This window comes from Blastomyces gilchristii (assembly GCF_000003855.2).
Source record: "Blastomyces gilchristii SLH14081 genomic scaffold supercont1.4, whole genome shotgun sequence".
Taxonomy (NCBI): Eukaryota; Fungi; Ascomycota; class Eurotiomycetes; order Onygenales; family Ajellomycetaceae; genus Blastomyces; species Blastomyces gilchristii.
The window spans coordinates 4,430,467-4,455,923 of record NW_003101679.1 but is presented as its reverse complement, the minus strand read 5'-3'; the positions used below and the strand labels follow the sequence as shown (position 1 = coordinate 4,455,923).

Here is a 25,457-nt window from a genome sequence, read left to right as displayed (position 1 = left end):
CCGCCACGGTATCTTTGCCTAAACTATTTCAAAAAAATACAATAAAGGGAAATAAAGGGAAAATTTAAAATTAGTCTGAAAAAGAAAAATCTAATTTCCAAAGCGGTGACTACTGACATACTACCAAACCTACGGAAGTTGCAGAGCCCCCCTTGCTCGGAGTCACGCAAACACTATGCTAGCGGCCATGAGAAAGCTAGGAAAGTGGGGAAAAAGGGAAAGCAAGCAAGAAAACAAACCATCAAGAGCTGAAAGAAAAGAGAGCGTGAATATTCCTAGGACTAGAGCCCGCAGTAATGTAACCCAAGAGCAAACTCTTCAAGAAAAAAAGAAAAAAAGAAAAAACAAACAAACAAACGGCCGGAAGTAAAGGGACTAAAAGGAAAAGAAAAGTGACGCCATCAATGTATCCATCCCACGCTCTATCTGCAAAATTAAATCATCTCTTTCCTTGGCCACAAATCGTTATCTCACAAAAGAGAGAAGAAATCAGGCCTAATTTCCATCGCACAAAGATAAACCCCCGTCTTTCCCCGCCAGCCCTTCGCGCGGCACGCGGCATGTTAAAAATTCAAGTTACCCAACCCGGTGGTATACATCTAGTGTAGCATAGCCATCTGCATGCAACATCCATCATCCACAGTAGAGGCCGCTGATAACAAACGAAAATATATGTAGTTACGCACATCGAAAGGGGAAAAAAACACAGCACAACACACTAATTCTCACCTCGACTCGCCCCGGCGCATGGCAGACCTGGCCTGCAGCGCATACGACTCCCCCCTCTCAAGCTCATCCTCAACCGTAGAATCCGAAGACTTGAACAAGCCACCACCCTGCTCGGACGCAGGAGTAACCGTTACATCACTGTCTCCATACCCGTGCGTTCCACCCACATTCTCCATGGTAAAGGGGCTGGCCGTGGGCGCATCGAGGGCAGCGAGTTCCGCCTGCGTAAACCAGCGGGGAAGCAAGAATGTCCGGACGGGGATGAGGATGAGGATGAACACGGGGAACCCGATGGCGGCGATCGTCTGCGTGATGGCGAAGGTTGCGCCGAAGCCGACAAGCTCAATCCCCACGAACGCCCAGATGGCCAGTTTCCGCTCAACGCGCTTGAGCGGGTCGGATGCTGGGGTGAATTTCCTGTCCTGGGCGAGGAATTTTAGCTTCTGCGTCACGCCGTTGCCGAGAAGGGCTTGGACGCCCATGATGAAGAAGAGGCCCGCCATTACTCCCTGCGGGATGAGGTGAAGGACGACGAGGAGCGGCCCGCTCATGGTACCCAGCGTCAGCAGACCCTGTGCCAGGTTGCTGAATCGCTGCTCGACGACGTGGTCGATGACGCGCACGGTTTTGCCCTTATTCGTTTCGTCTTCGTCGGCGACCTGGCGGGTTACGCACAGCGCAGCGGTGTGGAAGGGTGCCTGGGGGATCAAGCCGTTGGGGAAAGGGATGCCAAGGATTCCGGCCACGCCAGTCGTTAAACCGAGGAGGAAGATATCCCAGTGGAATCCAGCGGGTTTTCGGAGCGGAAACTCCGTTCCCTGAGCTATCAGGGATGAGACTATCTTATAGATTAGTATCGGCTGTGAGAAGGGAGAAAAAAAAAAAAAGAAAAAAAAAAGGGTATGATTAAAAACCATTATGATCAAAGTAAAAAAGGATTGTCAACAGCACGGCGAAAGGTATTGCAAGGAATATGTCCCCGACGTCCGTATCCCAGAAATTAACAAGCCAGCTGCGGTCGAGAGTCGGGAAGAAAGCCTTGGTGGTGGGCAGCGTTTCAATGGGTACGTTTTTCATATGGCCTATGTGTACAAATCCCGTGAAGAACACAATCGTGAGCGGCGTACCGTAGTCCTCGATGAATTTTCGGATATATCGCTGGAAGAAATTGCTTTCCCCGACCGCGCCACAGATGTAGGCGCACATGAGCACAAGAAGAGAGACCATGATGGAAAGGTAGGCTGAGGCTTCGCCGGATTTGCGCCACTGGCGCGTGAGGACCTGGATCCCCTTCTGCAGGTAGATGAATGCGACGTAGAATCCGAAAATGTCACAGGAGAAACGGGTGACATATGTCAGAGCGTTGCAGGAGTTGGTAATTGCAAGGATCCAATGCATTATCATTGCCCATCTGGAACCGTGTTAATAATATCTGTTGTATCTTTTCCATGCACGACGCCAGAGTCCATGCCATAATGCATTAGATCCCCGTGTAGGTTTGTTCACTCACATTCCAATCCAGCACATGAAGCCCAGGTAGTTGGTGCCTGTTGGGGACATGATATCATAAACGGTATAGTTAAAGACGGTGATTGGGCCTGTGAACTGGTATGTTAGCAACACGCACACACCCACTCCCCCTGGATAACTCCCTATACCAAGCGATGACGATGTCAATAGGTACAGTACTACTAACCTGTCACTCCAACAATAACCAAGGGCTGGCCTGCAAGCAAAGCGAAGACGACTGCACCCAGCACCGAGGCCAACAACACCTCGTTGACTCCGTAGCTCATGTCTGTTTGTTCGAACATGTCCAAGGAAAATGCAAGAGCGGGCAAGATGCTGCAGGTACAGTAAGTATTCCTATCGTTACCAACATCGTGTGTATCTGTGGAGGCTGTTTAGAAGCTCTGCATTTGGGCGCACTGCTCCATTTTCTCCATTTTCTTCTCATTGTTGTTTGTCCCTCTCACTGGACAGTTCGGCAATATCATGGGCAACGAATAGCCATGATTCCTTCTTCATTCCCCCCTTTTTCCTTCGAGGAGTTTCGAATTGAAAACACATGATGGCAGGGCAAAAGTAGAAGGCAGGGAATGACAAGGAGGGAAGAAAGAGCAGGAAAATGCGGAACAGAAATCATCAGGCAAAGGAAGAAGCCAAAAGAAAAAAGAAAGAAAATTCATATTCTCTGGGCCATACTTTGCAAAATACATATACACCGTCGCCGGCACCACACGGTAATCCCACGCATCCTTCCAGTCGCTCGCATAGTACGGCGCCCGCCTCTTGACATCGCCAATCATGCCCCGGAAAAAATGAACGTGCCACCACTTCTCTATGGCGCGGGAGGTCCTTCTCGTCGTCGTCGCCGTCGAGCTCGAAGGACCTGAGCGCGTCCGGGCCGGCTTAGATTCCTCTGTCACTACCGCGGTCGTTGCGTGTGATACATCCGTTGCCATAGTTGGGCGGTGGGGATGTCACTTCGCGGAATGGAGAGAGGAGATGTTTGGGGCTCTTCCACGGCCTTTATTGCTGGAAGCGCGGCGGGGGCTGCTGGATAGGATGATGGAGATGATGAAGATGATAAGTGGAAATTGGAAATTGGAAATTAGGCGCTGTGGGTGGGGAGAATGAGTCTTCCTTCATTCTGGGGGATGTTTCCCCTCTGGCGAATGCATGAAAGAGAGGAATTCCAATTTATATTAATATGTTTGTTTTTTGTTCAGAATTAATGAGGTTTGATAATAAAAAAGACTGAGATGCCTTCTCTCCAGTCTCTCTCTATTTATCAGATTACTGCGTGTCTTATCGCAGCTGGGTGTGATTGATCGGGCTAAATAAATGTATGTACTGCACATATTTTTTTTTATTTTTTAATTTTTTTGGCACAGGCAGAACTTAGAAGTTTATTATTATTGGTAACGTTAACTAGTTAGTTAGCGGAGCAGCAGATCCCAGGAAACTTCTTACAAATTCCTCTGAGCAATTAAAGTAACTATCTACGCTCCGTATATGGCCCGGTTACAAACCAGCAGCAAGCGCATCCAGACCACGTCTGAGCATCTTACTGCAAGAGACGCATTCATCTTCTGTTATTCGACTCTCAGTTCTAGCCAGACCCATCGATCCATCCATCATCCCACCACCAGCTTGGCACTTGGCCAGCGCCTTGATATCCATCGAGCCATTGCAAAGATTCCGGCAACTTACATAGCAGTGCAGCTGAATATGTAGAGATAGATGATCGTCCATCCAATACATGTACATGTACATGTACATAATACATACATACTTGAGAAAAGGCTGATGATGATACGAGAGCTGGTTTGAAACCATCGTCTGTATTTCAAATTGTATGTACGGAGTATATATATATATAGAATGTAAACTCTTCGGCCATTCTTTGAGGGAGGGGAGTAATGCTCAGTTAGTTAGCTAGCTGGTTAATATCCTTAACAGATACTACAATAATAATGGCTGATGCCACGCATCAGCAAACAGGTTAGCTAAACGGTCAGTTTTTCAGTCGACAGAAATTAGTAAACGCAGTCGAACGACAGAAAGGGGAAAAAGCTTCACAGTTGACACGCCCAACTTTTCGTTCTTTTCCTTCCTTGTTGTTCCCTTTTCTTCTTCTTTTTATTATATTTTCCTGTCAGTATTGTATATATATATTTAGAATACCTGCCTGTGTTTCTGAGACTTGGTGATTAACTAAGATACAATTTTGTTTTAGTAAAACTAAAAAAGTAGAACACCCGAGAAACCCTCAATTGGGGGACTCGCGTTAAGATATAAAAGAAAATAAAAATAAAAATAAAAACCCTTTTCCTTGGAATGTTAGTAAACAGTTTAATTTAACACATCGATACAAATTTTTATCCTGTCTCATCTGATCGATCCACGGAATAAATTTACGCAGGTGGTGGTGGAGGGGGTTGGTCGCTAGGAGGCTATTAAACACAAAAAAGGGTCAAAGTCAGCGATTCTCCCTTCAAAATTAAAACATTTCACTTCGAGAAGGAGAACGGGAATAAACTTACTGGTGGTGGTGGCCCGTCGGCCGGCGGGGGAGGTGGGGGCGGACTACCCGCACCATACCCGCCAGGGAACATGGCTCCCATCCCTGGTGGTGGCGGCGGCACCGCGTTGAGGCCAGGAGGAGCTCCCATATGCTGTGGAGTCGGGAAAGCTGAGTAACCGGGGTATCCGTATCCTGCATGTCCCACTGGAGCTGCCGGGACCGCTGCCGGAACTGGAGGCGGAATTGGGGCTGGTGCGTGGTGCCGTGGCTGCTGCTGCTGTTGTTGCCAGGGAGGTGGTCCGCCCGGTGCGCCGGGTCCCCCGCCATGTCCCCCGGCATACCCGCCACCGCTGTGAGATCCATATCCATAACCATCGCCGCCGCGACCTTCTCTGTCGCCACGGTCTCCGCCGCCGCGATCACCACGATCGTGCCGAGCGGCCCAGGGGGGCGGCGCCCCGTGTTCGCGGGGGGGATAATCGTCACGAGGCGGCCTTTCTTCTCTTGGCCGTTGCCATGGGGCAGGTCCACCGGTTGGGCCGCGCTCCCATGGCTTCAGCGGACGTTCGCCACCGGCGTAATTGTCATTTTGCTCATAGCCGCCAGGGCCAGCTTCGATGCGACGCTGGGGTTTGTCATCGCTTGGCGGTGCGCCGCCGAGTTCTTGCATGAGTTGCTATAAAAACATCATTTTTGCGTTAGCGAGTTTTCTTTTTGACGAGGAAATTGAAAATTGAAAATTGAAGAATAGGGCTTTATCGAGCCAGAACTTACCTCCATCTCACGGTCCACGGCATCACCGCCACCACGACGGCCAGATTGCACAGGAGGGCCATGATTACGCCAATCAGTCCCTCTCTGGCGGTCCGGACAATCTTTGGCCATGTGTCCAGCATTTCCGCAAACACGGCAAATAATGCTAGCGGTGAAGTTACGTTGCTCGGGACAGTCATATTTGCGATGACCAATTTGACCGCCTAAGTTTTATATTGTTAGATGTCTGTTGTCATTTCTTCTTGGGGGAAATGAGTTACTTACAGTTCTGGCAAGCTTGGTTCTCGTCATCTCTGAGCGTTCCGTTAAGGGCCGCCAGCTCTCGTAGCTGGTTTCGTTTGAGCTCATTTTGGCCTTCGGGAATTGATGCAGCCTATTTTCATCCCCAATCCGTAAGTATATGCATATAAGAAATAGGACCAACAAAAAAAAAAAAAAAAAAAGAAAAACCAAGGGCGAGAGGCCCAAAGAGAGCAGAAAGAAAACACGTACAGTCTCGATAACATTATGAATCAACTTCTTCGCTTTGTTAACCTTTTCTTCGGTATCTGCCATGATTAGACAGTGCAGATCTTCTTCCTGGTTACTAGTGTGAGCCGCGTCAGATCGACCTTTGCCCTCTTTGACGGAGCCCTTGCCCCGAATGGCAATTTTGGCACCAGATTCTGTTTCCATTTTCTTTAGGGTGTTTCCACGAGGTCCGATAAGTAAGCCAACTTTATTAAAAAAAAAAAAAGAGCGAGTGGTAGCCTAAGTGTTAGTCTTTGAAGATTTCATCAAAAAAAAGAAGTAAAGAAGTGACGAATGCGTGCATTAGTAGTTAGGAGGGTTAGTGGTAGAAGAAAGAAAACAAAGAATTCTCTCAAGAAAAGAGAAAAGAAACAGAGAAACCAAAACGACTCGAGAGCTGGCTCGAGTCGTTTTTTCTTTAATAATAAAGAAAAAGCAAGATAAGAAAAGAGAAAAAAAAAAAAAAAAAAAAGCAGAATGGTTAGGAGTTAGAGGGTTAGTTATCATACTGAAGTTAATCTCTGGATAGTCATTCACGGGCACATAGACTTTCTCCTGTGTTTTAGTCGGACGCCTGTAGTCAGACGGCGGATGATAGTTAGGGATGACTTTCATGGCCTTCTCAATGAGTTTATGGCGTTCGTCTTCCAGGCGCTTCCGGTACCGGTATTCCCTGGTATTCACACGCCTACCGAAGTTATCGTATTGCGGAGCGGGAGATGGGGACCTATACATAACAAAAACGAAATTCATGTTAGGAAACGGATCAACAAACACAGCCAGCTTCCGCGAGTCACGAAAGGTATATATATAACGCACCTGTCTCCATCCGCCGGCACAACATCGTTGATCCTAAGTTTCTGGCTGATCTCCTCGATGCGGAGGTGCAGCGTGTACGCCTCCAGCTGCTCATTTGTCATATTTGCCATGATCAGGGTGGGCAGGCCCATGAGGCCGGCAGCTTTGTTTTCCTCTGCATCGCCCCATCGGTTGCGCTTCTTGCGCTTCTTCACGCCGTCAACGGGCGGGTCAGCTGGTAATCACGGAGACGAGTTAGTTTATACGTTGTTTTTGCACATGAAGAGCACGTAGACGTAGAGCATGCATTGATTGGGAGGGGAGGGGAGGGTGGCGCGCGCATAATGACTTTTAACTCACCTCGCACAGGACTCCGACCGCGCTTAAAGCCAGCATCTGGCGTCGAAACTGCAGTAGAGTCCTCGCTTTTGGTGTCTTCATCACCTCCAAACTTGCGGCGGCTGCCGAGAGGGATGTTGTTAGATCCTGTGATGCCTTGGTTACGCCACGACATGATTTCTTTGTGTGGGAAATTCTGATGGTTATCAGGCGTTAATCAGGTCAGTTAGCTGGGGATGTTGAATGAATGTTTGCATGTTGTGGCAACTTGGATGCCGCAGAAATATAGGTTTGGTGCATCACGTGATAATTTTCATGATTATGTAATATGAACCGCCGCCGCTGCGCCCTCGCCAAGGAAAATTGAACTCTAAATGGATCGGGTTAATTCGACTCCGTAGAGTAGAATTGAGTTCCATGTCATATGTACGTACCGTCAGCATGCATGAAACCCATGCTGAAGAAAATATAAAATCCAAGCCAAGAAGAGACCATCTGCAGAAAACTCCACATTTCCCCCGTACAGAATACTTTCTTCAGCTCCCAGAGTCCCAGCCAGCTGGCCGTTACCCGGGGCATCCACGCTGCAACCAACCAACGTCGTCAGTTTAGTATGTGGTGGAATAGTGTGGGGGGGGGGTGGGCAGGGACAAGGACAGGACAGGGCTGGGCTGGGCTTTGTTAATCTGCCTGCCTCCCCCTGCCCGCCCCAAGATCACAGATCACAATGACACCGTATGTAACTACCTTGTCGCTCACATCCATCCCATACCATACCCTCATGGCATATCTGTGATACTTGATTTGATTTTTTCATTTTTGCGGGGTTCTAGTCGCCGATCCCATCCACGCAATATCCATGCCCATGCAGAATGGGATACAAACAGCCTTTCGCAGTAACGGCTAACGGCCCACCTTAAGCTTCACGTAAAATTGGCGTATTTAGTGCAAGTCATTATAAGCCACTATCACTGCATTGGATGTTTCCGCGCCGATCACTGGGGAAGCAAATGTCATGAACTTAGCGCCGCACAGCCCTTCCTTGTATGGTTAGACCCCTAATTAACTAAATCTCATTATTACGTAATCTGAATCTGATTAGATATGTAATTTTATCTATAAAATATACACCCAGTACAAAATCAAAATTACGTCATGCCATTAAACAGCCGCAATCTGGGCATTTAAACCTAGATAGGAGTGCGGTGGTGCGTACTAAAAATTCCATGCGACTTGGCGTTGCAAGTTTTTTTCCCCGGAGCGTGCGCGGGGCGCATAATGTGCAGAAAGATGATGATACCACAAACAACGAGCAAATTATTGAATGGTTGCAATTTGTACTTGGATGTACTCCTTTGTGACCTCGTGCTGTATGTATGTCACTCACCGCGGAGAAGACCCGCTGCAAGATGCTACCTCCATGGGTACGGTGGATCTCATGATAATAGTAATAGTAATAATACTGATATTAATGTTGTTGTTGTCGTTTCGACGACACGATGTTAGTAAAATGAAGGGTGGTAAGAGGGGGGGGGGGGGGGTCTTCGTGAGTCAATAGGGGAGGCTTGTATCACTTTGTAGATCTTGCGAGGAAATTGTATTCGACTTGCTCGTTTCAGAATATGTGTCCAAGTCAATATAACAAAACCGAAGCTACATAGTTTATATCCTAAAATACGTACAATGAAAATATATATATATGATAAAATGTGATTTAGAAAGAAGGGGGAACGGAACGGAGGCTGTTTCTCCCCCCTTTTCTTTTTTCTTTTTTTTTTTTTGAGAAAAACGGAAAGTACTCCGTACGTGAGCGAATAAACAAACAAGAATCACCGAAAACAAGTATTTGTTTTGTCGTGAAGGTCGCAAATCGGGTTCGAGAGATAGGATGAGGAGAGGATAGAGAAGGTGTGGATGGAAGGGTGGGTTGTATGTATATATTAAAATATAGACATGAAAAATATCATTTCTCTCCGGCCCCTTTTTATTTCCCCGCCATCTTATAGTACAAGAAGCGTAGATGGGGAGCAAAAAGCGAGAGTAAGCATTAACTCTGCCACGGAAGGGAAAACGGAGCGCGCCGCAAGGGGTTGAGGAAGAGCGAGACAAGTCGGTGGGGGGAAAAGAGAGAAATTGGAAGAAATAGTTCTAATCTACCACGAGAAGCTCTCTTCTAAGAAATCAATATGGATTCCGGATTGCCTCGTACGGCATACTCGGCGGACATCATCGCTCAAGCTACCCGTACCACACACAAGGACGCCCATGGCTCCGATCTGGTTTTCTATCTCGGCATCCACGAGCGTTTGGATGTTGGGTTTGCCGGGGAACATCTGGACGGCTGAGCTGGGGCTGTGGATTTCGCGCGTGTTTCGCGGTCGGGTGATGAAGAGCATGATGCGAAGCATATCGCGGCGCCCTTCCATGGACAGGATTGTGTTCATCCAGGGCCGGATCCATTCGAGGTGCTCTGGTGACTGGATGATCCAGACCAGGGTGACTCTCCGCGCAGAAACGGTGCCCTGGGTATAACCTTCAATAAGATAACGGACGAAGGATACATGGTGTGTGATGCCAACACCGGCCGCGAACAGCAAAACGGTCCCGTAAGAGTCGAGGGAGTGGTCAATTCCATAGGGCCCTTCTACCACAGCCTTGAGCGAGATGCGACCGTCCATGGTGGCACTTGCCCGTTCAAACAGCGTATTTGTGAAGCCTGTTCTTCGACGGATAATCAAAGAAATGGTTGACTTCTGCGTACTGAGAACATCCTGGCGAGACTTGACAAGGCCCTTCTCTTCGGTAAGGTCATCTACTGTCTCGCTCCATGCAGCAGAGAAGGGGTGAGACATCCAGAATCCCACAGACGGCATGTAGAGATACAGGTGCTGGCCAGGCTTGAATTTCCATGGCCTTACAAGTTTCAACGTGATGCGCAGCGCCTCTCCGGGTAGAACTTCAACAACTGCCGTAGTGATCCGTTTCTTACCGAAGTTTCGGTAAATGATGAGGGAAAAGCGGGTTATACGCTGCAACGTGTTAATGAGAGGTATGCTACAAGGAGGGGGGAATTTATGCGAGAATGTATATAAGCAAAAGGAACCAGACTCACTTCAGCTGCCCACAGCACGATGGCTGAAATGATATATTTCAGTGCAGGTTTTGACTTCAAATGCACGCACAAAGTGGCGAAAGCGGTGGCCACGAAGAGCTGGTGGAAATGTAGGAAGGTCTCATAGAATGCATGTCGAATTGCAGACGGCGAATGCAGAGCTAGTACCACGAAAGAAATAATTGCCTGGTCTCTATTAGCTATGTTTCCCAAGAGATATATTGCATGGATGTTGTACTCACAATTAGGCCGGTCATGATGAATTGGCTTTTGAAAGCTGCTTGGACCGCCCCCCAGCCCTCTATTTTGGCGTGTTAGTGGCATGTTATGGTACGTTTTAAATTTTAGGGGAAAAAAAAACGTTGGGAGGACTAACTTGTATTGACTTTGTTTACCATCCACGCGATAACATGGGTGAGGGCCTCCAAAACCACGATCCGTGCAAACCAACGATGCAGAAGGTTCCAGGTGTCAAAAGGAACGTTGAGTAATTTGATAAGAGGATTATTCCTCCCTGCCATGACAACGAGTGGTATTAAATTAACCGTTGCCATGGTCCCTGACCGGTTTCTGATGAGACCCAGGACAGTGGTTTCATCTGACGCATATGGGATCGTGACGCAGCAGAGGACCACGTTCATGGCAATGACCCCCAACAGGAGGAAAGTTTGGAAACGGGTAGGAAGAGTGCCAACGTTCACGGCAGCAGAAAGACGGAATTCCCGGTTATGTCGCGTTCGAAATATAGGAGCGTATACGACCGACCTCTTCAACCAGGCCCAGTAGGGATCTGCTGATGTGAAATATCGTTGGGAATCATTGGTGAGGGTCGTGAGCCGGCGTATATGATTTGAAAGTCGAATGGCATTGTGCCATACGAGGAAGAAGGCGAGGACACATCCTCCAACTAAGAGGGACAGGCGTCCGAGACTGTCATTGAGGAGATCAGCTTCGGTAGGGCCTTTGTCTTTTTTTCCACCACCTGCCCTTTTCTCGTGCTCTGCAACAACTACTGTGCCGAAAACTGATAGGAGTACATGTGCAGATTTCATAATGGGTGTCTTTTTGTTCCGTTCGCGAGCTCCCTCTAGGAACCCCGCGAAAACTAAATGTAGAGGTGAAGAAGCGAAAAATAATAAAGCCAGGCCAAGCTGGGTTTTCTGAGTTTTCTGGGTTCAATACTTGTAGTCCGGCCACAGAGCGGTACCCGAAAAAGAAGCGTCCGGAGAGTTGATAAAGACGGAATCCTGGGACGTGTATTTAAATGAGTTTGTTCAAAGTGAATGACGATATAATATGGAGAACCGCAAATAAGGAAGAATTTGACGCAAGGGCGTGTGATGCAGTGGAGATGCAGTCGTAGTTGCTGTCAGAAGACCGGCAGGATGATTGATGCAGCAGATTGCTGGGCTGCTTGCTTGCTTTGGTTTAGGGGGGCAGCAATTGTGCAGACGTGGATGGAACAGTTCCACCAGATCTTCGCACTTGTCGATCGGAGAGCGCGGGAAGGAAGGCCTTGTCTTGTCACCCTGTGGCGCCGGGTACCATTAACACAGGACTTTAATTGCAACGAGGGCAATAATTATGATGGCAATGATGGTACAGTGCCGTTAGGGAGGGAGGGGGGAGGGGTAGTCAAAATGATCCACAGCTTGGATCAAGGACCTAAGGGCAACGGGCAGATGGGTGTATGTGCTTGGTATTGCTTCCGAAGAGCATGGATTGATGCAGGACTGGGTTGGTTCGGTGTATAGTTTAGATTCTTCAAGGCACAAGCATAGGCCGATTGGAATGGGGGTGGGAGTTGTAGTACAGTAAGTGATATTGGATCCGACGAAGCAGGTTTCGTTTTTGTTTAATCTTTAATCCTGAGCCAGCAGAATGAGGAAGAGTGGTCCCTGAAACGAAGTAACGCGAAAAGGGGGCGGGACCCTTGTGTCTTTAGAAGTCGTAATAATCAGAAAAGGACGGAAGGACGGAAGGACGGAAGGACGGGATAGCAGCAGCCAGGCAGAAGGAGTGTGTGTGATGGGATGGGAGTGACCGTAAGAGAAGAAAAGAAAAAAAAGGACTGAATTGGAGGAAGAAAAAGGAGTGTTCTATTTCCTGCTGCTATACCATACCCAGTCGCACACAGAAGGGAGAGGAAAGAAGGAGGAGGCGGAGGAGGAGGAGGTTGAGGTGGAAGCGGAGAGAGTTAGCTAGTGGTTGGTTGGGAGGAGGGAAGATTGTGCGAGAGAGCTGACGGAGAATAATAGCGCCAGCACCACGGGATGTACTCCGTACGCTGTAATCCGTACATCCCGTACAAGGACGTACGTGCATGTACAGCGTACAGTACGGAGTAGTTACAAGGTTGTGCACGGCGCAGAGAATTAATGACTGACAGTAATAAAGCCACCGGCCGTGTTTGGTTTGGCGGTAGTAGTATCCTTAGCGGGCTCGGGGTGGAGTCTGGGGGCATCAACTGGACATTGGACAAGGGGAACATGGGGGCCCCTTGCACCTGGCTGGCACTGATGGGATAACTACCCTGCTAGCCACTGTCATTCATTTGTTAATTCCCCAGTGACATCTTTTTTGTCAAATTTGTTCGCCCTCCGTCAATCCGGTGGTTTCATTCTCTCGCAACCCAACCCCCCGTAGCTTTGGCTACCTACTACGCAGCGGATGTAGAAGATGAGTTCTATTTTCCTTCCAAGTCCCCGCGGACAATCCCATCCAAAGCCCAAGAATACATAGGCTGAAATAAATAAATAGATAAAACCAAATAAACATTAAAAGAAGAAGCCCGTTCAGGACCAATCACTGCTCTAATCAGAGCTGATGAATTCATCCAGCGTCGAATTTTCAACTCTGGCAAATTAAGACTGGCAATCCATCCGCCTGGGCGCGCTCTGAGCCAATCCTCACCCGTGGACCGTGGGCCGTGGGCCGTGGACATCACCGAAAATCCTGAAAATGCGCCCTAGAAAGCCTTAACACCGTCATCCACTAGCATCCGCTGGTGGGTTTAACTTATCTCTTGTTGCAACTTGCCAGGCTGGCTGCCCACTGTACCCAGCCAGTGCCCGGAAAATCCAGAGGACCGAATCAGCGCACCCCTCAGGGCCCAGGGGGAGGGGGGGGGGCTGCAAATTGATCTGACGAACTGTACTCCGTAGTTTTGTAGCTGTGGTCCGTGGAACTGTTTCGCCTGCAAGGGCGTTGTCTGCATCGAGTGGCCAGGTGGTAGCGTGGCTTGTTCCTGGAGTCCTGGGTAAAAGTGCCCTGAAACAAGCTAAGCATCTGTAATCTGTATGATAGGTTATTGGATGATGAAACCATCCACATCATTGTTGATAACAATCAATCCATTTATATTATTAATCCTCTGGCCCGCCTTGTAGAAAGAAGAATCTTCTCAAATCTGATCAGATAGTTTGACTTTGCAATCAGCGAAAATTGCATCGTGCGTTTTCTTCTTGGTTGGATGTCGAGTCGAATCGAGTCTGCTATCCCCCGCGCCGGAACAGGCTACCGAAGTTACTTATTACTTACGTGCATTCATTCCCGCCTCACTTGCAAGTTAGACTTTGATGTCATCAAGCCACATTACTTATCATCCCACTGCGGATAAGTAAGCATGATTGTGTGTGTATATCGAATCACGCATTTCCCGCATTCAAATCCAGACAGTTTCGAATTGACTTGGAGTTTGAATTTGAATTGATTCCAGTAAGTTACACAAGGAACCTACACCTGGAAAGCGCCTTTGCAATTGCGGGTTTTGAATGCCCGTTTTTACATCCAATAGCAATAGCATTCATGTGTACGTACCGTCAATCTGATAAAACCTTCAAATCTTAGACGAAGTACCACCAATACACAGATCACAGGCTCTGACATGAAAAAGGAACCCCCTGTGGGCATGATTTTCTCTCTGAGCAGTTAGTTACATAGTTACAAAGAAACTGGAAACTTGCCCCAGACACAATATTCCGCCCGCGCAAGCGAAACAAGAATATCTTTTCGGGTCGTTCGTACATTATATACTTCCCGTCTCAAGAAGTTCCTTAGACCATCTCCCATCATTCTCATGAAGGCCACGCCTGGCGTTGCCGCTCAGCATCATCACCTGATTATTTGATACATTGATACCTCCATTCTTCTAGACCTTTCCTCCCCCCTTCCCCCCCCCTCCCCCTTGACCATGACGATCGATTGATCGATCGATCGATCTTCGAATATATCTCCGATTGCAAAAGGCAGAAATTCCACTCTTGTTGAACTTTGAATAACTATCGGTTGCAAAGAAAAAAGTTGGCTTCTAACTTTGACTTGGAGCGAATTTTTTCGCCGGTCTAGATGTCGGGAAATATTTGAAATATTTCTAGAAGGGGACTAGCTAGCACTTCTTTAAGGCTGTCTTCTGTATGTGCGTGGTGTGCGTCGATGGGTGGGTGGAGGAGAGACGAAGGGGGGGATGACTAGATTGTTGCCAGCAATGACATCGAATTGGCTTGTAATGAACTACCCGGAGGCGCATCCAGTACAGGGGCTATGTACATGTACATGTAAATAGTCCGTACCTGCTGGAATGAAAAATGAGTTGTGGTTCCAACACCTTTTACCGCCGCAGAGGACATGCAATGTGCGACGGAAGTAGAGACATCGATCTCCTCCGCATGTTATCCAAATCATACCTCCCGAGAAACCATCCGCGAACGAGTAAGGAAAAAGAAAAAGGGGACGGGACGCAAAATCCCGAAACTTTCATTCCCATCGAGAGCAAACTCGAAAGAAGAGCCAAACCGTCGTTCCATGTGAAATGTCCGCCTCCCCCCCCCCCCCCCCCCTTTTTGCGTAACTGCGTTTAACTCTCTGCCAATCTTCGGAGAAATATCGAGCCTCGCCCCAACCCTCAATCCCGAACCAAGGGTAGGTAGGTATGTACGGGCGGAACGGACACATGGACAGGCCACATACATGATACACAAGTCTCATAGGTAGGCAGGGCCATTTCTGCAAGCCAACGCCGCTTCTAGCCCTGCTGATCTACAAGGCCAGGTACCTATCCGCTTTTCTTGACTGGCTAGAACACATCAGCCCCCTTCTAGCCCAGCCAGTCCCTCAGGATCTGATATCTGAGTTTTTTCGACGGTCACCATTTCCACACACACACACACACACACACACACAAAGAATGATGAACAAGTGTTCCTGATGCAGATACCTCCCCATCGCGTTACAGAGTAACAAACCTGGGTAAATCCCGAATCCTAAATATTGAGCATATCCACGTTTGTTCTGTCTTTCTACACAAAAAATAAAATATAAATAAATAAATAAAATAAAAGCCACCAGGCCCAGCCCGTTTTTTCTTTCAGATTATCCACGCATCTATCGCTGTGCGAGGCGCTCAACGAAAAGGAAAGATGAGAGCCAGAACAGAAGATGAGGAGAAAATCGCAACCTCGTCTCTGCATAATCAAAATCACCCATCCATCGGATGAGTGGATGGGGCCCATAATGCTCATGTCCATGCCCATGTCCATGCCCATGTCCAGGTCTCTGTTGGAGTACCTATTCTATTCTTTTGCTCTTCTTAGGACTGGGCTACCAACGCCACCATTTTGTGCGTAGCCGTTGAAGAGAGGGAGGGAGGAGGTTATCATCTGGTTTCCAAAGCTGATGATAGATTGATGGTTGAACGTTGGCATGGGTGGTGGGAATTGGTTTTCAAATCGACATAAGGGTTGGGTTGTTGTTGGGTGTGCTTGTCGCCATCACTTCAGTAGAATAGGTATAAAGAATATATTTTCATTTTCGTTCCGTTTATTTTCAACTAGATGAAAGGAAAAATAAATAAAAATAAAAATAAGAATAAAAATAAAAATAAAAATAAAAGAAATATTATTTATATTCTACATTCTCTATAATTAATTAAATACATGAAAAAAAAAAAATATCTGCAATCAAATACTCTGATGATTGCTTAAAGCAGATATAAAAAATAAAAAAGAATGGGAGGAAAAAGAAAAAAGAAGAAAAAGAAATATAGAGTTAAATGAATGAAAGAGAGAATCAGAGAATCAGGAGTAGTTAGTAAGTAGTATATGCTGAGCAGTTATGGTAGGTAGACAGAAGGTAAAGGTAGGTAGGAGATACATTACATGTATGTATATAGGCACATGACATGAGTGTTTCACTGAAGAGCTGCTCTCACAAGTAATGTAGAAACAGAAAATGAAGTTGAAAAAAAAAAAAAAAAAAAAAAAGAATCGTGGGGTAGAAGGGTAGAAGTGAAGTGAAGTGAACATAAAAGAAAAGAAGAGAAGGAAAGGGAAAGATGCAAATATTTAATTAGACGAGTAAGAAGAAAAAGGCAACTGAAATGAAAGGAAGGAGAAGAAGAGGAGAGAGAGACATCTCATTCCGAGAAAACTTGCTGAAGCACTCTGGCAGAGGTAAAAAGCAATGAAAAAAAGGGGGCCTGGCATATAAAAATTAAAGCGGTCTGGTATCCGCGTGGCGCCATATCCAAATGTTTCTCTCTCTCTCCAGATATCCTGAATGATCACTCGCTGAAATTGTGGTTTTGCCCTGCGGCCAGCCACGTAAGATGCAGTATACGCATTTGAGCAAAGAGAAGTAAGGGCGGGCGAAAAGTAAACAAAGGCTGAAGTCATCAAGGCAATTAATATAAAACAGTTCTGAACATCTCTTCTTCTTTATTCTTTCTCACTTGGGTTGGCGTCAGCCTATTTTACAGGACAAAAAAAGACTGCGACGAGCACTAGCCAAGAGAAAGATTCAAAAAGGGGAGTAAAGAGTCCAATAATAATAATAAGGAGAAAAAGAGGGGGGGGCGGGTATCATCTCATTTAAACGTGTGTTTCAGGTTTCTCCATGATGTAGGCAACGGAGTCGTCGCTCGGGCAATAGGCGGGCCATTGGATCCACAATGGCCATTGCCTCTACCAGCCAACACTGAAAGGCGGTCCTTTTCTTCCCTGATCGCGGCCCTACGGGCAGCACGTAGCTCCTCGACGCGTGCTTGTGTCAGCCTGAATCGCCGTGCGAAACACTCATCCGCCAGGGCGCTTGCATCGATAAGTTTTTTTGGCGCTGCTTGCACGACCTGGAAGATCTCCATCGGATCGCTGAGGCTGAGTATTTCTTTTTCACTGCTCTTGAAAATCGCCAGAGCGACTCTGAAAAAAGTTCTTGAGCCCTCATAGAAGAAAACATCCCAGATGCGCAGTGTAGTTTCAAGTGGTAAGCTGCCGATGAACAGAGACATTAACCAGCTTGTTAGGCCAAGCGTAATGTCGGGTAGTCGGGTTTTTGTGTTAATTGGTGGAGGTTTGGACTTGGGAGTGGTTGGGGTTGTGCTAGCAACCTTTGTGTATACTGCAGGCATTGAATCTTTGAGGACTACCATGAGGATCCAAAGATCAATGTTTGCGCCTTCAAGACTGATTTCATGAGTTCCAGGTAGGTAAGATGATGTGATAATGTCAAGCATCCAAAATGCTTTCTCTTCGGGCATAAAGAGTAGAAGCATCCCGGCAATGAAATTGAGAGATTGTGTGTAACCGATTTTCGGATTATGTGCTGCAAATGCATACAATACACGACGCAATGACTGAATAATTTCAGCTTCCGGAGTTTTAGAGAGATATTTTGGATTGCTGCTGCCGCTTTCTGGAGATGAGTTGGCTCCCATATTAGGTAGAGGATCTGGCTTGAAGTGGATGTTATCCGGAAACGTTCTATGGAGATCCCGTTCAATATGCTCTTTATCGTCATTTGAAGGCCCATTAATGCTCTGTTCGACAAGCTGGTTATAATGACCCCGGAATCTATGGTAGCGCTCATATCCGCCGGCGTAATAAAACCAAGCTGCGCCACGGTATTCAGGGGGTATTCCTTTCCTGACATAGCGCTTGACCTTGGTAGACTTTGGTGGGAATGTAACGGGATTATCAGTCGGCAGGCCATATTCCTTTAATAGCTCCTCCCACTTCTGTTTTCGGGACTCCTGATACGTAGAATAGTTACGAAACCAAGCGTCGTACCCACCGGGCGATATGTGGTTTGACGACCTTTGGAAACCATATTGATCACGTAGACCAGTCGCAGGAGATCGCGGGGGTGGCACCACACCCGGAAGGGCGGGGGGTATCACCAACCTCATGGGTTTACGCTGGGAGGAGGTTCCAACAGGTTTTCTTTCGATCACTGGAGGGGTCGCTTGATGCGCCATGTCACTATTAATAGCCTCCTGGAGTTCTACAGAACGTTGCTGGTCAGTGACTTGGCTCTCAACGACTGTTACCTCGGTCAATGGTGTTTCAGTCTCAGGTGCTTCATTCTTCGGTGCCTCAGCCATTGGAGTCGCATATTTTGACGAGCCGGTAGTACTTTCAGGGGGGTCATCCGTAAAGCCATGTAGATACAGTGATATGGCGTCCTCAACACTAATTCCTCCATCTATATCAGATTCGTCAGGCGATAAATCGGTCACAGAACTGTTTTTCGTAGCAATACTGCTTCTTTCCGTACCACTCGTTGGGTCTATACTCGACGCCGTCAAAGCAGATTGCGCGCTGGACCGTACCTCACTGTCAATGTGAAGCTCAGACGGAGGATAGTGGGGTGCAAACCGTGGCTGAGCCGGACTCAAAGCGGGCGGGAGTTGATCAAGGCGGAACGGCGAACGTTGCCTTGAGCGAATATTTGAAGTTGACGCGGTAGATTTTAGACCCATTCGAGGGTTCCTATATTGTGGCGGTGGCCGTGTCCTTTCTGTATCGTTCCTGGACAGCCATGATGACTGGCCATCATATTCGGGGACTGCCGGAAAAGTTGGTGATCGGTAAGCTGGAGGGATAGGGCTTGTAGGTGATTGATAAGTTGCAGGGGCATTGGTTATACTAGGTTGACTCGAGGAGGCTTCAGGAATTGTAGGTTGGTAGGTCGGAGATCTGCTGGGGTGAAATGCGCGGTAGGGACTGACGGGACTGACGGGACTGACGGGAGGGCCATTTTGGGGTGGAGCGGATGTCGCGACTTTTGTCAATGGGTGTGGAAAGGCTCCATGGCGGTGCTGAGGTCTCTTGACATTGATTCTACTATCGGGAGGATGATACCTGGCATTTCCATTTTGTGTGACCATTGCCACCTAGGAAGAGAATATTCGTTCTGGACATTTGTTTGGAGAGTTCGATGGACTTTTTCCGCTAGCCTGTCGCCGCAACGAAAACCAAAAACAACTGAAAGATTGCCAATTGAGGTATGCTAAAATATGAACTGGTAAAGAGGATGTAAAGAATGTAGGAGAGTTGATCTGAGAAGCTGCGTAGTTTGGTTCGGGTAGTAGCCGGAGGGCAAACGGGTGTGCAAAGAACAGAATGATAACGGGCCAGGGTTCCAGCACTACAACGCCCGCGAGCTTCTCAGGAGCCAGCCAGAGGTCAATTGCAGTGAAGCGTGTCGTCCCGTCAAACTGGGAATAACAGAAAAGGGAGGAATTGAAGAAGTCGACAGACGCCAGCTCGAGGGCGGTCGTTAAGGGAAGGTTGAGATACGAGTTTGCCCCGGCGGAACCGCGGGAAGTAGCTCTGTGTCTGTCGCTTACCAAGACGGACTAGTTGAGCCTCCTACTCTACTCCGGCCCAGCGCAGTCACGACCAACTTCCAAGCGTCCAAGGTTCACTAACAAGGCAGACACCGCCAATGATACGAGCCAGAGAACTCCATTGGCACCGTTTTCAGGAACATTGATTGTCGCTGTTCAAGTCTTGCCTGGCTCGCTCACCAATTACAAAAGGGGAACTGAACAGTGGAGGCCAACACCCCGCCATGCAACCCATGCTCCTCGAACGAGGTATTTTCTCTAACCGCCCGCAAAGAACCCAAAAACCACAAAAAAATCTTGTTCTGCATGAAAGCAACAAAGCAATAGGCAAGGAATCCTTATTATTGTTTGGGGGTACGCCTGCATCAATGATCAATGTGAGTTTAGGTTTTGCTGATACTCACTAAATGAAATAAGCCAGGTTTGCGCCACAATTTTTCTCCGGATTTTTTCCCTTTGACATGTTCGTGGCCAAAACAGCCTGTTGAGCAACAATTGACTTGCAGCCATGCATGCTGCACGCCTTTCCAAACATCAACACGTGCTACTTCATGGAAGCTTGATCAAAACTTGAACCAGACGGGTTATGAGCGACGAAAGTGCAGCCACTGTAAAAAGGGCGGCAACAAGAACAAATACCTCTCTTATCCATGGGCGCATCCCACGCAGAAGTGATTTCCCGACGCGCATCCGCTAAAAGCTGTGTTTGAAGCCAAATTAACGAACCATGCAATTTGCCGGCTTCGTGCAGGTTGCCTTTTTTTTTTTTTTTTGAATTGCATAGGCATCCTCTGTGAAATCACATCTTCAATTTCCTGTTCTCAGTCCGAGAGCGAGGACATAAAAACCGTCGAGTCAGGCGGTCGGGCTGCAAAGCGTTAACTGCGCCGACTATATATCATCTCTTCCGTTCTTACTCATTCCTGGGATTTCTGCTGGAATTATAACCTAGGGCATGCAAGTTGAGAATGTGCCACTAAAACAATGCGCCTGCATCGCTGAACTATTTTTAATTAAGAGGGATATTTAATTAGCTCTTATTTAATGAAACTGGTGAGGTGTGCCGGTCGGTCCTCGAGCAAGGGGACCCAAACACCTCCCGTCCATTCCAGGAGAATCCTACGGCCTAATGGGCCCCTCCTCTACGCTGTGGGCTGCTTTGTTTTGCCGCTTCCATCTCAAAATATCAATCAGCCCTAAAAGAAACTAATAAAAACCACCGTAGTGTACTCTGTACTCCGTACTGTGTAGAAATCCTCTCCTCTGTTTTGATATATGTAACCTTTTCACTTTCAGTGTAGAAATTACCAGCAGGTCCAAGTCGTTGGTGATTGCAAGGATCCATCGGAGCAAATGAGTTTCCTTTACATCTCCGTTGCCTACTCCACCGAAATCCGAAAATTTCGCGGACTTCGCCCGCCCCGCGAAACAGAAGTGTTTCCTCGGCGGGTTTTGTTTGAGATTGTATCGTGGGCCTTCGAATGAGAGAAGGAGCACTCAGATAAGCAAATCCTCGTCTTTATACCCCCGACAGTCAATTCTATTATTATTCTAGCCTCCATGGATAGTTCCTTTTAGGAAGGCTAGCTGGGATGTTAGGCCATCTTTGTAGCCTGCGTTCAGAACTAGGAACGTCGGGGTGAGATTGCCGGAGTACTGTACAATGTATGATAGTGCCCAAGCACAGTGGTGAGGATAACCATCTTATTTATCTACGGAGTGCTGCTATCCTGGATCTCCCCAATCAACATTGAGATGGCTGACTATACTTATGTTACAGGTAAGCTCTGAAACTTTCATTGTTCCTTCGCCAACAGTGACATTGCAGAGTTATAAAAAACCTTGATAGCCATATATAAGTATTAGCACATCGAGAAACACCCTTACTCTTACTCCTTCGTTTCGCTCTAACTTATACATATTTTCGCTGGGAGAACAAAAATAATGTCTGAAGTTTTACCTTTGCTTGATGGTGAACTCAGATAAATGCAATTTAATCAGCAAAACCACTTTACACTGCAGCGGAATGTCCAATCCAGACTCTAGCTACTGGTTATTAATATCTCGTGGTTTATATATCTATATTAGAATCGGCAATTTACCCGAGCCTATCTCTCTCTATCTCTCTCTTTCTCTAACAAATCCATCTCCACAGCGTAGTTACGAAGACTTCATAAAGGAAACGATCAGAAAAATAAACGCCAGATAGTACCTGCATGCAAGGCCAGAAAGAAAAAAACATGCAAAGGAACCAAAAATCGAAGCATAACCTCCCCTCTGCCCAACACTTTCTTCCCATCATCGCTGGCGAGAATGCACATGAATATGCCCAGGAACCCTAACATGTAGAAAGAAAAGGAGAGAACATGCCCACCGAAAGTATTGGATATGACCAGGGACAAGAACCATGATGCCCACCATCAAACCCTCAATAAAGCGAACAAAACCAAATGGTAATGCAGGGAAAGAAAAGATGAAAAATGTAGCAGAGGGATAATCGTAAAAAAAAAATCAAACCCATCCAACAACCAATCGCCCGCTCTACCTAGCCTTTTCACCCCGCCCGCCCCCTCTCTCATCGGAAATAAGCCCCCAGCAATCTACCCACAGCCCCATCTGCATCTATCTATAACATTTCTATGCCACCCCTCCCCCCAAATTCAACTATTTCCCCGATGCATACTTCCTCGTCCACTCTCTAGCAATCTCATCGAACCTCTTACGATCATCGCGATACTGTTCCGCAATACGGCCCTCGACTGCATCATCCGGCATCGGCTCGACAAGCAACTGTCTCGCGAACTCCAGCACCGCAGCAATCCGGGACGAAGGCTTCCACTCGTCAGACTTGAGCATCCCTAGACACATGCTCCCCTTGTCATCGTTGGTAACGTTTGGGTGGTAGATTTTTGTGTCGAAGGAGACTGTGGGCGGTTTGAAGGGGTAGTCGTTTGGGAGGGAGAGGTTTATGATGAAGTTGCCGCCCTGGTGGGGTGGGGACACGTGCGAGTGAGTTTTTGTGTGTATTTGTATTCTAGTTGTATATATATGAACAGACAAGAGGGGGTGGGAAGGACATCTTTGGTCTTGTGTCTTTTTTCTTTTCTTTGTCTTTTTCTTTTCTCCTCTGCGTGAACTATTCGGGAGGAATACGTACATTGTACGGTGAGGATTCAGGACCCTGCATGTGGACTTTCCAGTTATAGAGGTCTGAGCCATTTGCGAGAGTGACGGAGATGCCCGTTGGCGGCGACTCCATTAGTTCATTGAACTCCTATATCGACGATTTGGCGCCATCAGCATACCGCCGCATCCCGGAACTTCTGCGTCGCGTGGGCAAGAAGAAATGCGGGGGAGGGGCTGGCTGAGAGATCTGCTTACCTTAGCGATACGTTTTTGGCTCCCCATTATTGCCTTGTGTGAGGAGTCTGCACGTTTCTATGTGTATGTCTAAAAAGGATGGGGAGTCGGGAAGAATGAATTGTGGTGGTGGTTGTTGATAACGAAGAGGGTGTGATATGACTCTGAACTTGCTTGTTGCCTTGAAAGTTGTAACTGGGCGAGGCGGCGGGGAGCAGGTGGAGACTGAGCGGGCAAGCTAAGCATAGTTTTTGCTGCTAGAAAACAACAGCCAGAACAGCAACAAAGGTTTATTAAATTAATTACTTTGTGCAGACGTGATTGGCTTCATGCTGATTCTCTTATGCTGCCAAACTTTCCAATACCTAGAAACAACAGAAATATCTCCACTTGCTTGGAGTTATGATGCGCGTCAACCGGCCACATACCAATCCTTCCATGCCCGGTATCTGAATTGAGAAGAAGTTGTGACGTTTAGATAAACTCATTTATTTCTTTTTATTTTTTTTACTCTCTCTACTTTTACTTTAATTCTCAAGATATCAACTCCGCCGCTGCTTCTACAGACCAGTTAATTTGCATTGAAGTAATTTTTAAACGCCAGTGTCGATGAACTAACAGCCTGGAGCCAATTATTTATCAGCAAACGCGGGATCTGGGCTTTGCGTCTCTGAAAATCGAAGTCCGAGGTATGGCCACTATAGCTCATGGCTTAGTAGGGAGCCGACAGGATGAACTCGCATGTCTCTGAATGGACTTGAAGCTTGCAAATATTTGAGTAGTATCAGGCCTCGGTCAATTCCCATTGATCCCACTTTCATGATAATGACGACGGATAAGCTCTCCAAATACGACCATGCGATGAACATTGTCATTCCCAAAGGCCAAACGTAGCAAGTACAAAAGTGAAAAATAAAATAAAAATAAAAAACGCTGCCATCGGAGAAAACCACGGGTGTGTAAAGAAACCTGATTCAATCAAACGAAAACCAGACGAGAAAACCTAACTCCATCCGTTCTTGAATACAAAATTATCCTTCTTTTCTAGGATTGAGAAAGAGGGAGAAGGAAAAATAGATAGCGCGAGCGAGCAGGAGAAATTTTTATAAATAATCTAACCCCAGAAGAAAATATTCTATTCCCGTTGTAAGATAACCATCAATCCCATGAAGCCTAATAAAACGCTCTTCAGCCACGGATGTTCGGAGAGCATAATCGTAACGTATCCAACAGCTGGTATGTAGCCTCGTACACTACCCACGATATCCTCTTTCCGGTCTAGATAGTCCTGGCCCCGAGCGTACAATTCAGTGTCGTCTGACAGGTTGTTATCGCCCTTTGTGAGCAGTTTTTGCGACTCGAGGGAAGATGGCGAGGCCCTGTGAAGACAGTAAATATAATATATATATATATTAGGCATAACGACACAATCCCTTCCCCCATTTTTTTTTAAAATTTTTTTTTAAATTTTTTGAAAAGGGTGAAGAAAAGAAAAACAACGTACTCAACATCCTGCTTCCCACCCTTCTTCGTCTTATCCTTACCAGGTACGTCCGGAAACGTCCTCATGACCCGATGCACAATCGGAATATCCTTGCCGCGCACATTATACACCACGATCTCCCCAACGTCCACGCGCGGGCTCCGGTTCCACAGAAACAATAGATCCCCGCGCTGGAAGGCGGGCTCCATACTTCCCGACAGCACGACGACGATGGGCGAGGCGGAGTTGGTGTAGACGGATAGGCCCTTCCAGAGCATGAAGGCGGTGGAGAGAACGAGGGCGAAGTTGAGCACCTGCGTAAATGTCTGGCGCGGGTTCGCCATGTAGGGGGATAAGGAGGAGAGCATGGTTGCGGTTGTAGTTGTGGTTGCGGTTATAGTTGCGGGAGTGGATTGTATTTCACCAGCGTGTGTCGGGATGGAGGTTGTTTCGAGGGAGTGGGTGGAAATTAGCTGAGCATAGCTTGTAGCAATATGGAGCTATTCATTCAAATTGGAAGCACGATATGCTCGTTTATTGTCTAGTTGTTCATAGCAACTGCTGTGCACAGTTCAAAGATGCCTGTGTGCCGAATGGTGCTCATCTCGAGGCTGAGATCTGGTCAGTTCTAACCTAAACAGCTCCTGAGGTCAGTGCTGATTGGACACAAATTTAGATTTCTTCAGCCAATCAAAAC

At 47.2% G+C, this 25,457-nt stretch overlaps 6 protein-coding genes across 8 annotated transcripts; all 6 read right to left on the bottom strand.

The window, feature by feature from the left end:
* Window positions 1-57: 57 nt before the first annotated feature.
* BDBG_03135 lies at window positions 58-3,583 on the bottom strand. Of its 2 annotated transcripts, XM_002626912.2 has the most exons (5): window positions 2,935-3,583; window positions 2,426-2,574; window positions 2,240-2,327; window positions 1,644-2,140; window positions 58-1,567 (listed from the first exon to the last, which is right to left on the bottom strand). In XM_002626912.2, exons 1-5 carry the CDS (start codon window positions 3,192-3,194, stop codon window positions 726-728), a joined length of 1,836 nt encoding a protein of 611 aa, XP_002626958.1. In that variant the 5' UTR covers window positions 3,195-3,583; the 3' UTR covers window positions 58-725. The 2 variants fall into 2 exon arrangements, with proteins under 2 accessions (XP_002626958.1, XP_031577556.1); XM_031721123.1 differs by having other exon boundaries at window positions 321-1,567; window positions 2,426-3,583.
* A 4-nt stretch (window positions 3,584-3,587) lies between these two features.
* BDBG_03134 (branchpoint-bridging protein) lies at window positions 3,588-8,174 on the bottom strand. The gene is made up of 9 exons (XM_002626911.2): window positions 7,615-8,174; window positions 7,202-7,550; window positions 6,863-7,076; window positions 6,553-6,770; window positions 6,026-6,249; window positions 5,798-5,906; window positions 5,534-5,736; window positions 4,779-5,435; window positions 3,588-4,688 (listed from the first exon to the last, which is right to left on the bottom strand). The coding sequence occupies exons 2-9, from the start codon at window positions 7,353-7,355 to the stop codon at window positions 4,650-4,652; spliced, it is 1,818 nt and encodes a 605-aa protein (XP_002626957.1). The 5' UTR covers window positions 7,356-7,550; window positions 7,615-8,174; the 3' UTR covers window positions 3,588-4,649.
* A 642-nt stretch (window positions 8,175-8,816) lies between these two features.
* On the bottom strand, window positions 8,817-13,815 carry BDBG_03133. 2 transcript variants are annotated; one of them, XM_031721122.1, is made up of 5 exons: window positions 12,106-13,796; window positions 10,669-11,821; window positions 10,535-10,593; window positions 10,293-10,478; window positions 8,817-10,209 (listed from the first exon to the last, which is right to left on the bottom strand). In XM_031721122.1, exons 2-5 carry the CDS (start codon window positions 11,342-11,344, stop codon window positions 9,334-9,336), a joined length of 1,797 nt encoding a protein of 598 aa, XP_031577555.1. In that variant the 5' UTR covers window positions 11,345-11,821; window positions 12,106-13,796; the 3' UTR covers window positions 8,817-9,333. The 2 variants fall into 2 exon arrangements, with proteins under 2 accessions (XP_031577555.1, XP_002626956.1); XM_002626910.2 differs by having other exon boundaries at window positions 10,669-13,815.
* A 2,415-nt stretch (window positions 13,816-16,230) lies between these two features.
* BDBG_03131 (GTPase activating protein) lies at window positions 16,231-20,349 on the bottom strand. The gene has a single exon (XM_031721121.1). It carries the CDS (start codon window positions 19,453-19,455, stop codon window positions 17,155-17,157), a length of 2,301 nt encoding a protein of 766 aa, XP_031577554.1. The 5' UTR covers window positions 19,456-20,349; the 3' UTR covers window positions 16,231-17,154.
* Window positions 20,350-21,750: 1,401 nt separating this feature from the next.
* Window positions 21,751-23,636, bottom strand: BDBG_03130 (signal peptidase I). The gene is made up of 3 exons (XM_002626907.2): window positions 23,299-23,636; window positions 23,075-23,191; window positions 21,751-22,902 (listed from the first exon to the last, which is right to left on the bottom strand). Exons 1-3 carry the CDS (start codon window positions 23,323-23,325, stop codon window positions 22,582-22,584), a joined length of 465 nt encoding a protein of 154 aa, XP_002626953.1. The 5' UTR covers window positions 23,326-23,636; the 3' UTR covers window positions 21,751-22,581.
* A 106-nt stretch (window positions 23,637-23,742) lies between these two features.
* BDBG_03129 (signal peptidase I) lies at window positions 23,743-25,437 on the bottom strand. Its single transcript, XM_002626906.2, has 2 exons — window positions 24,782-25,437; window positions 23,743-24,656 (listed from the first exon to the last, which is right to left on the bottom strand). Exons 1-2 carry the CDS (start codon window positions 25,126-25,128, stop codon window positions 24,413-24,415), a joined length of 591 nt encoding a protein of 196 aa, XP_002626952.2. The 5' UTR covers window positions 25,129-25,437; the 3' UTR covers window positions 23,743-24,412.
* Between the last annotated feature and the right edge of the window lie 20 nt (window positions 25,438-25,457).

Excerpts from the sequence above, each read along its gene's own strand:
- BDBG_03130 (XM_002626907.2), bottom strand. The coding sequence starts at position 23,325 with ATGGGGAGCCAAAAACGTATCGCTAAG. Across the intron at positions 23,192-23,298 it reads GCCAAAAACGTATCGCTAAG|GAGTTCAATGAACTAATGGA; the intron begins GTAAGCAGATCT and ends TCGTCGATATAG. Across the intron at positions 22,903-23,074 it reads CTGAATCCTCACCGTACAAT|GGCGGCAACTTCATCATAAA; the intron begins GTACGTATTCCT and ends CCACCCCACCAG.
- BDBG_03134 (XM_002626911.2), bottom strand. The coding sequence starts at position 7,355 with ATGTCGTGGCGTAACCAAGGCATCACAGGATCTAACAACATCCCTCTC. Across the intron at positions 5,737-5,797 it reads GAACCAAGCTTGCCAGAACT|GCGGTCAAATTGGTCATCGC; the intron begins GTAAGTAACTCA and ends TATAAAACTTAG. Across the intron at positions 5,436-5,533 it reads CCGTGGACCGTGAGATGGAG|CAACTCATGCAAGAACTCGG; the intron begins GTAAGTTCTGGC and ends ATGTTTTTATAG.
- BDBG_03133 (XM_002626910.2), bottom strand. The coding sequence starts at position 11,344 with ATGAAATCTGCACATGTACTCCTATCAGTTTTCGGCACAGTAGTTGTT. Across the intron at positions 10,594-10,668 it reads GGTAAACAAAGTCAATACAA|AGGGCTGGGGGGCGGTCCAA; the intron begins GTTAGTCCTCCC and ends ACGCCAAAATAG. Across the intron at positions 10,210-10,292 it reads TCGTGCTGTGGGCAGCTGAA|CGTATAACCCGCTTTTCCCT; the intron begins GTGAGTCTGGTT and ends AACACGTTGCAG.
- BDBG_03129 (XM_002626906.2), bottom strand. The coding sequence starts at position 25,128 with ATGCTCTCCTCCTTATCCCCCTACATGGCGAACCCGCGCCAGACATTT. Across the intron at positions 24,657-24,781 it reads GGTGGGAAGCAGGATGTTGA|GGCCTCGCCATCTTCCCTCG; the intron begins GTACGTTGTTTT and ends CTGTCTTCACAG.
- BDBG_03135 (XM_002626912.2), bottom strand. The coding sequence starts at position 3,194 with ATGGCAACGGATGTATCACACGCAACGACCGCGGTAGTGACAGAGGAA. Across the intron at positions 2,141-2,239 it reads TTCATGTGCTGGATTGGAAT|ATGGGCAATGATAATGCATT; the intron begins GTGAGTGAACAA and ends ACACGGTTCCAG. Across the intron at positions 1,568-1,643 it reads TTTTTACTTTGATCATAATG|TCTCATCCCTGATAGCTCAG; the intron begins GTTTTTAATCAT and ends TCTATAAGATAG.
- BDBG_03131 (XM_031721121.1), bottom strand. The coding sequence starts at position 19,455 with ATGGTCACACAAAATGGAAATGCCAGGTATCATCCTCCCGATAGTAGA.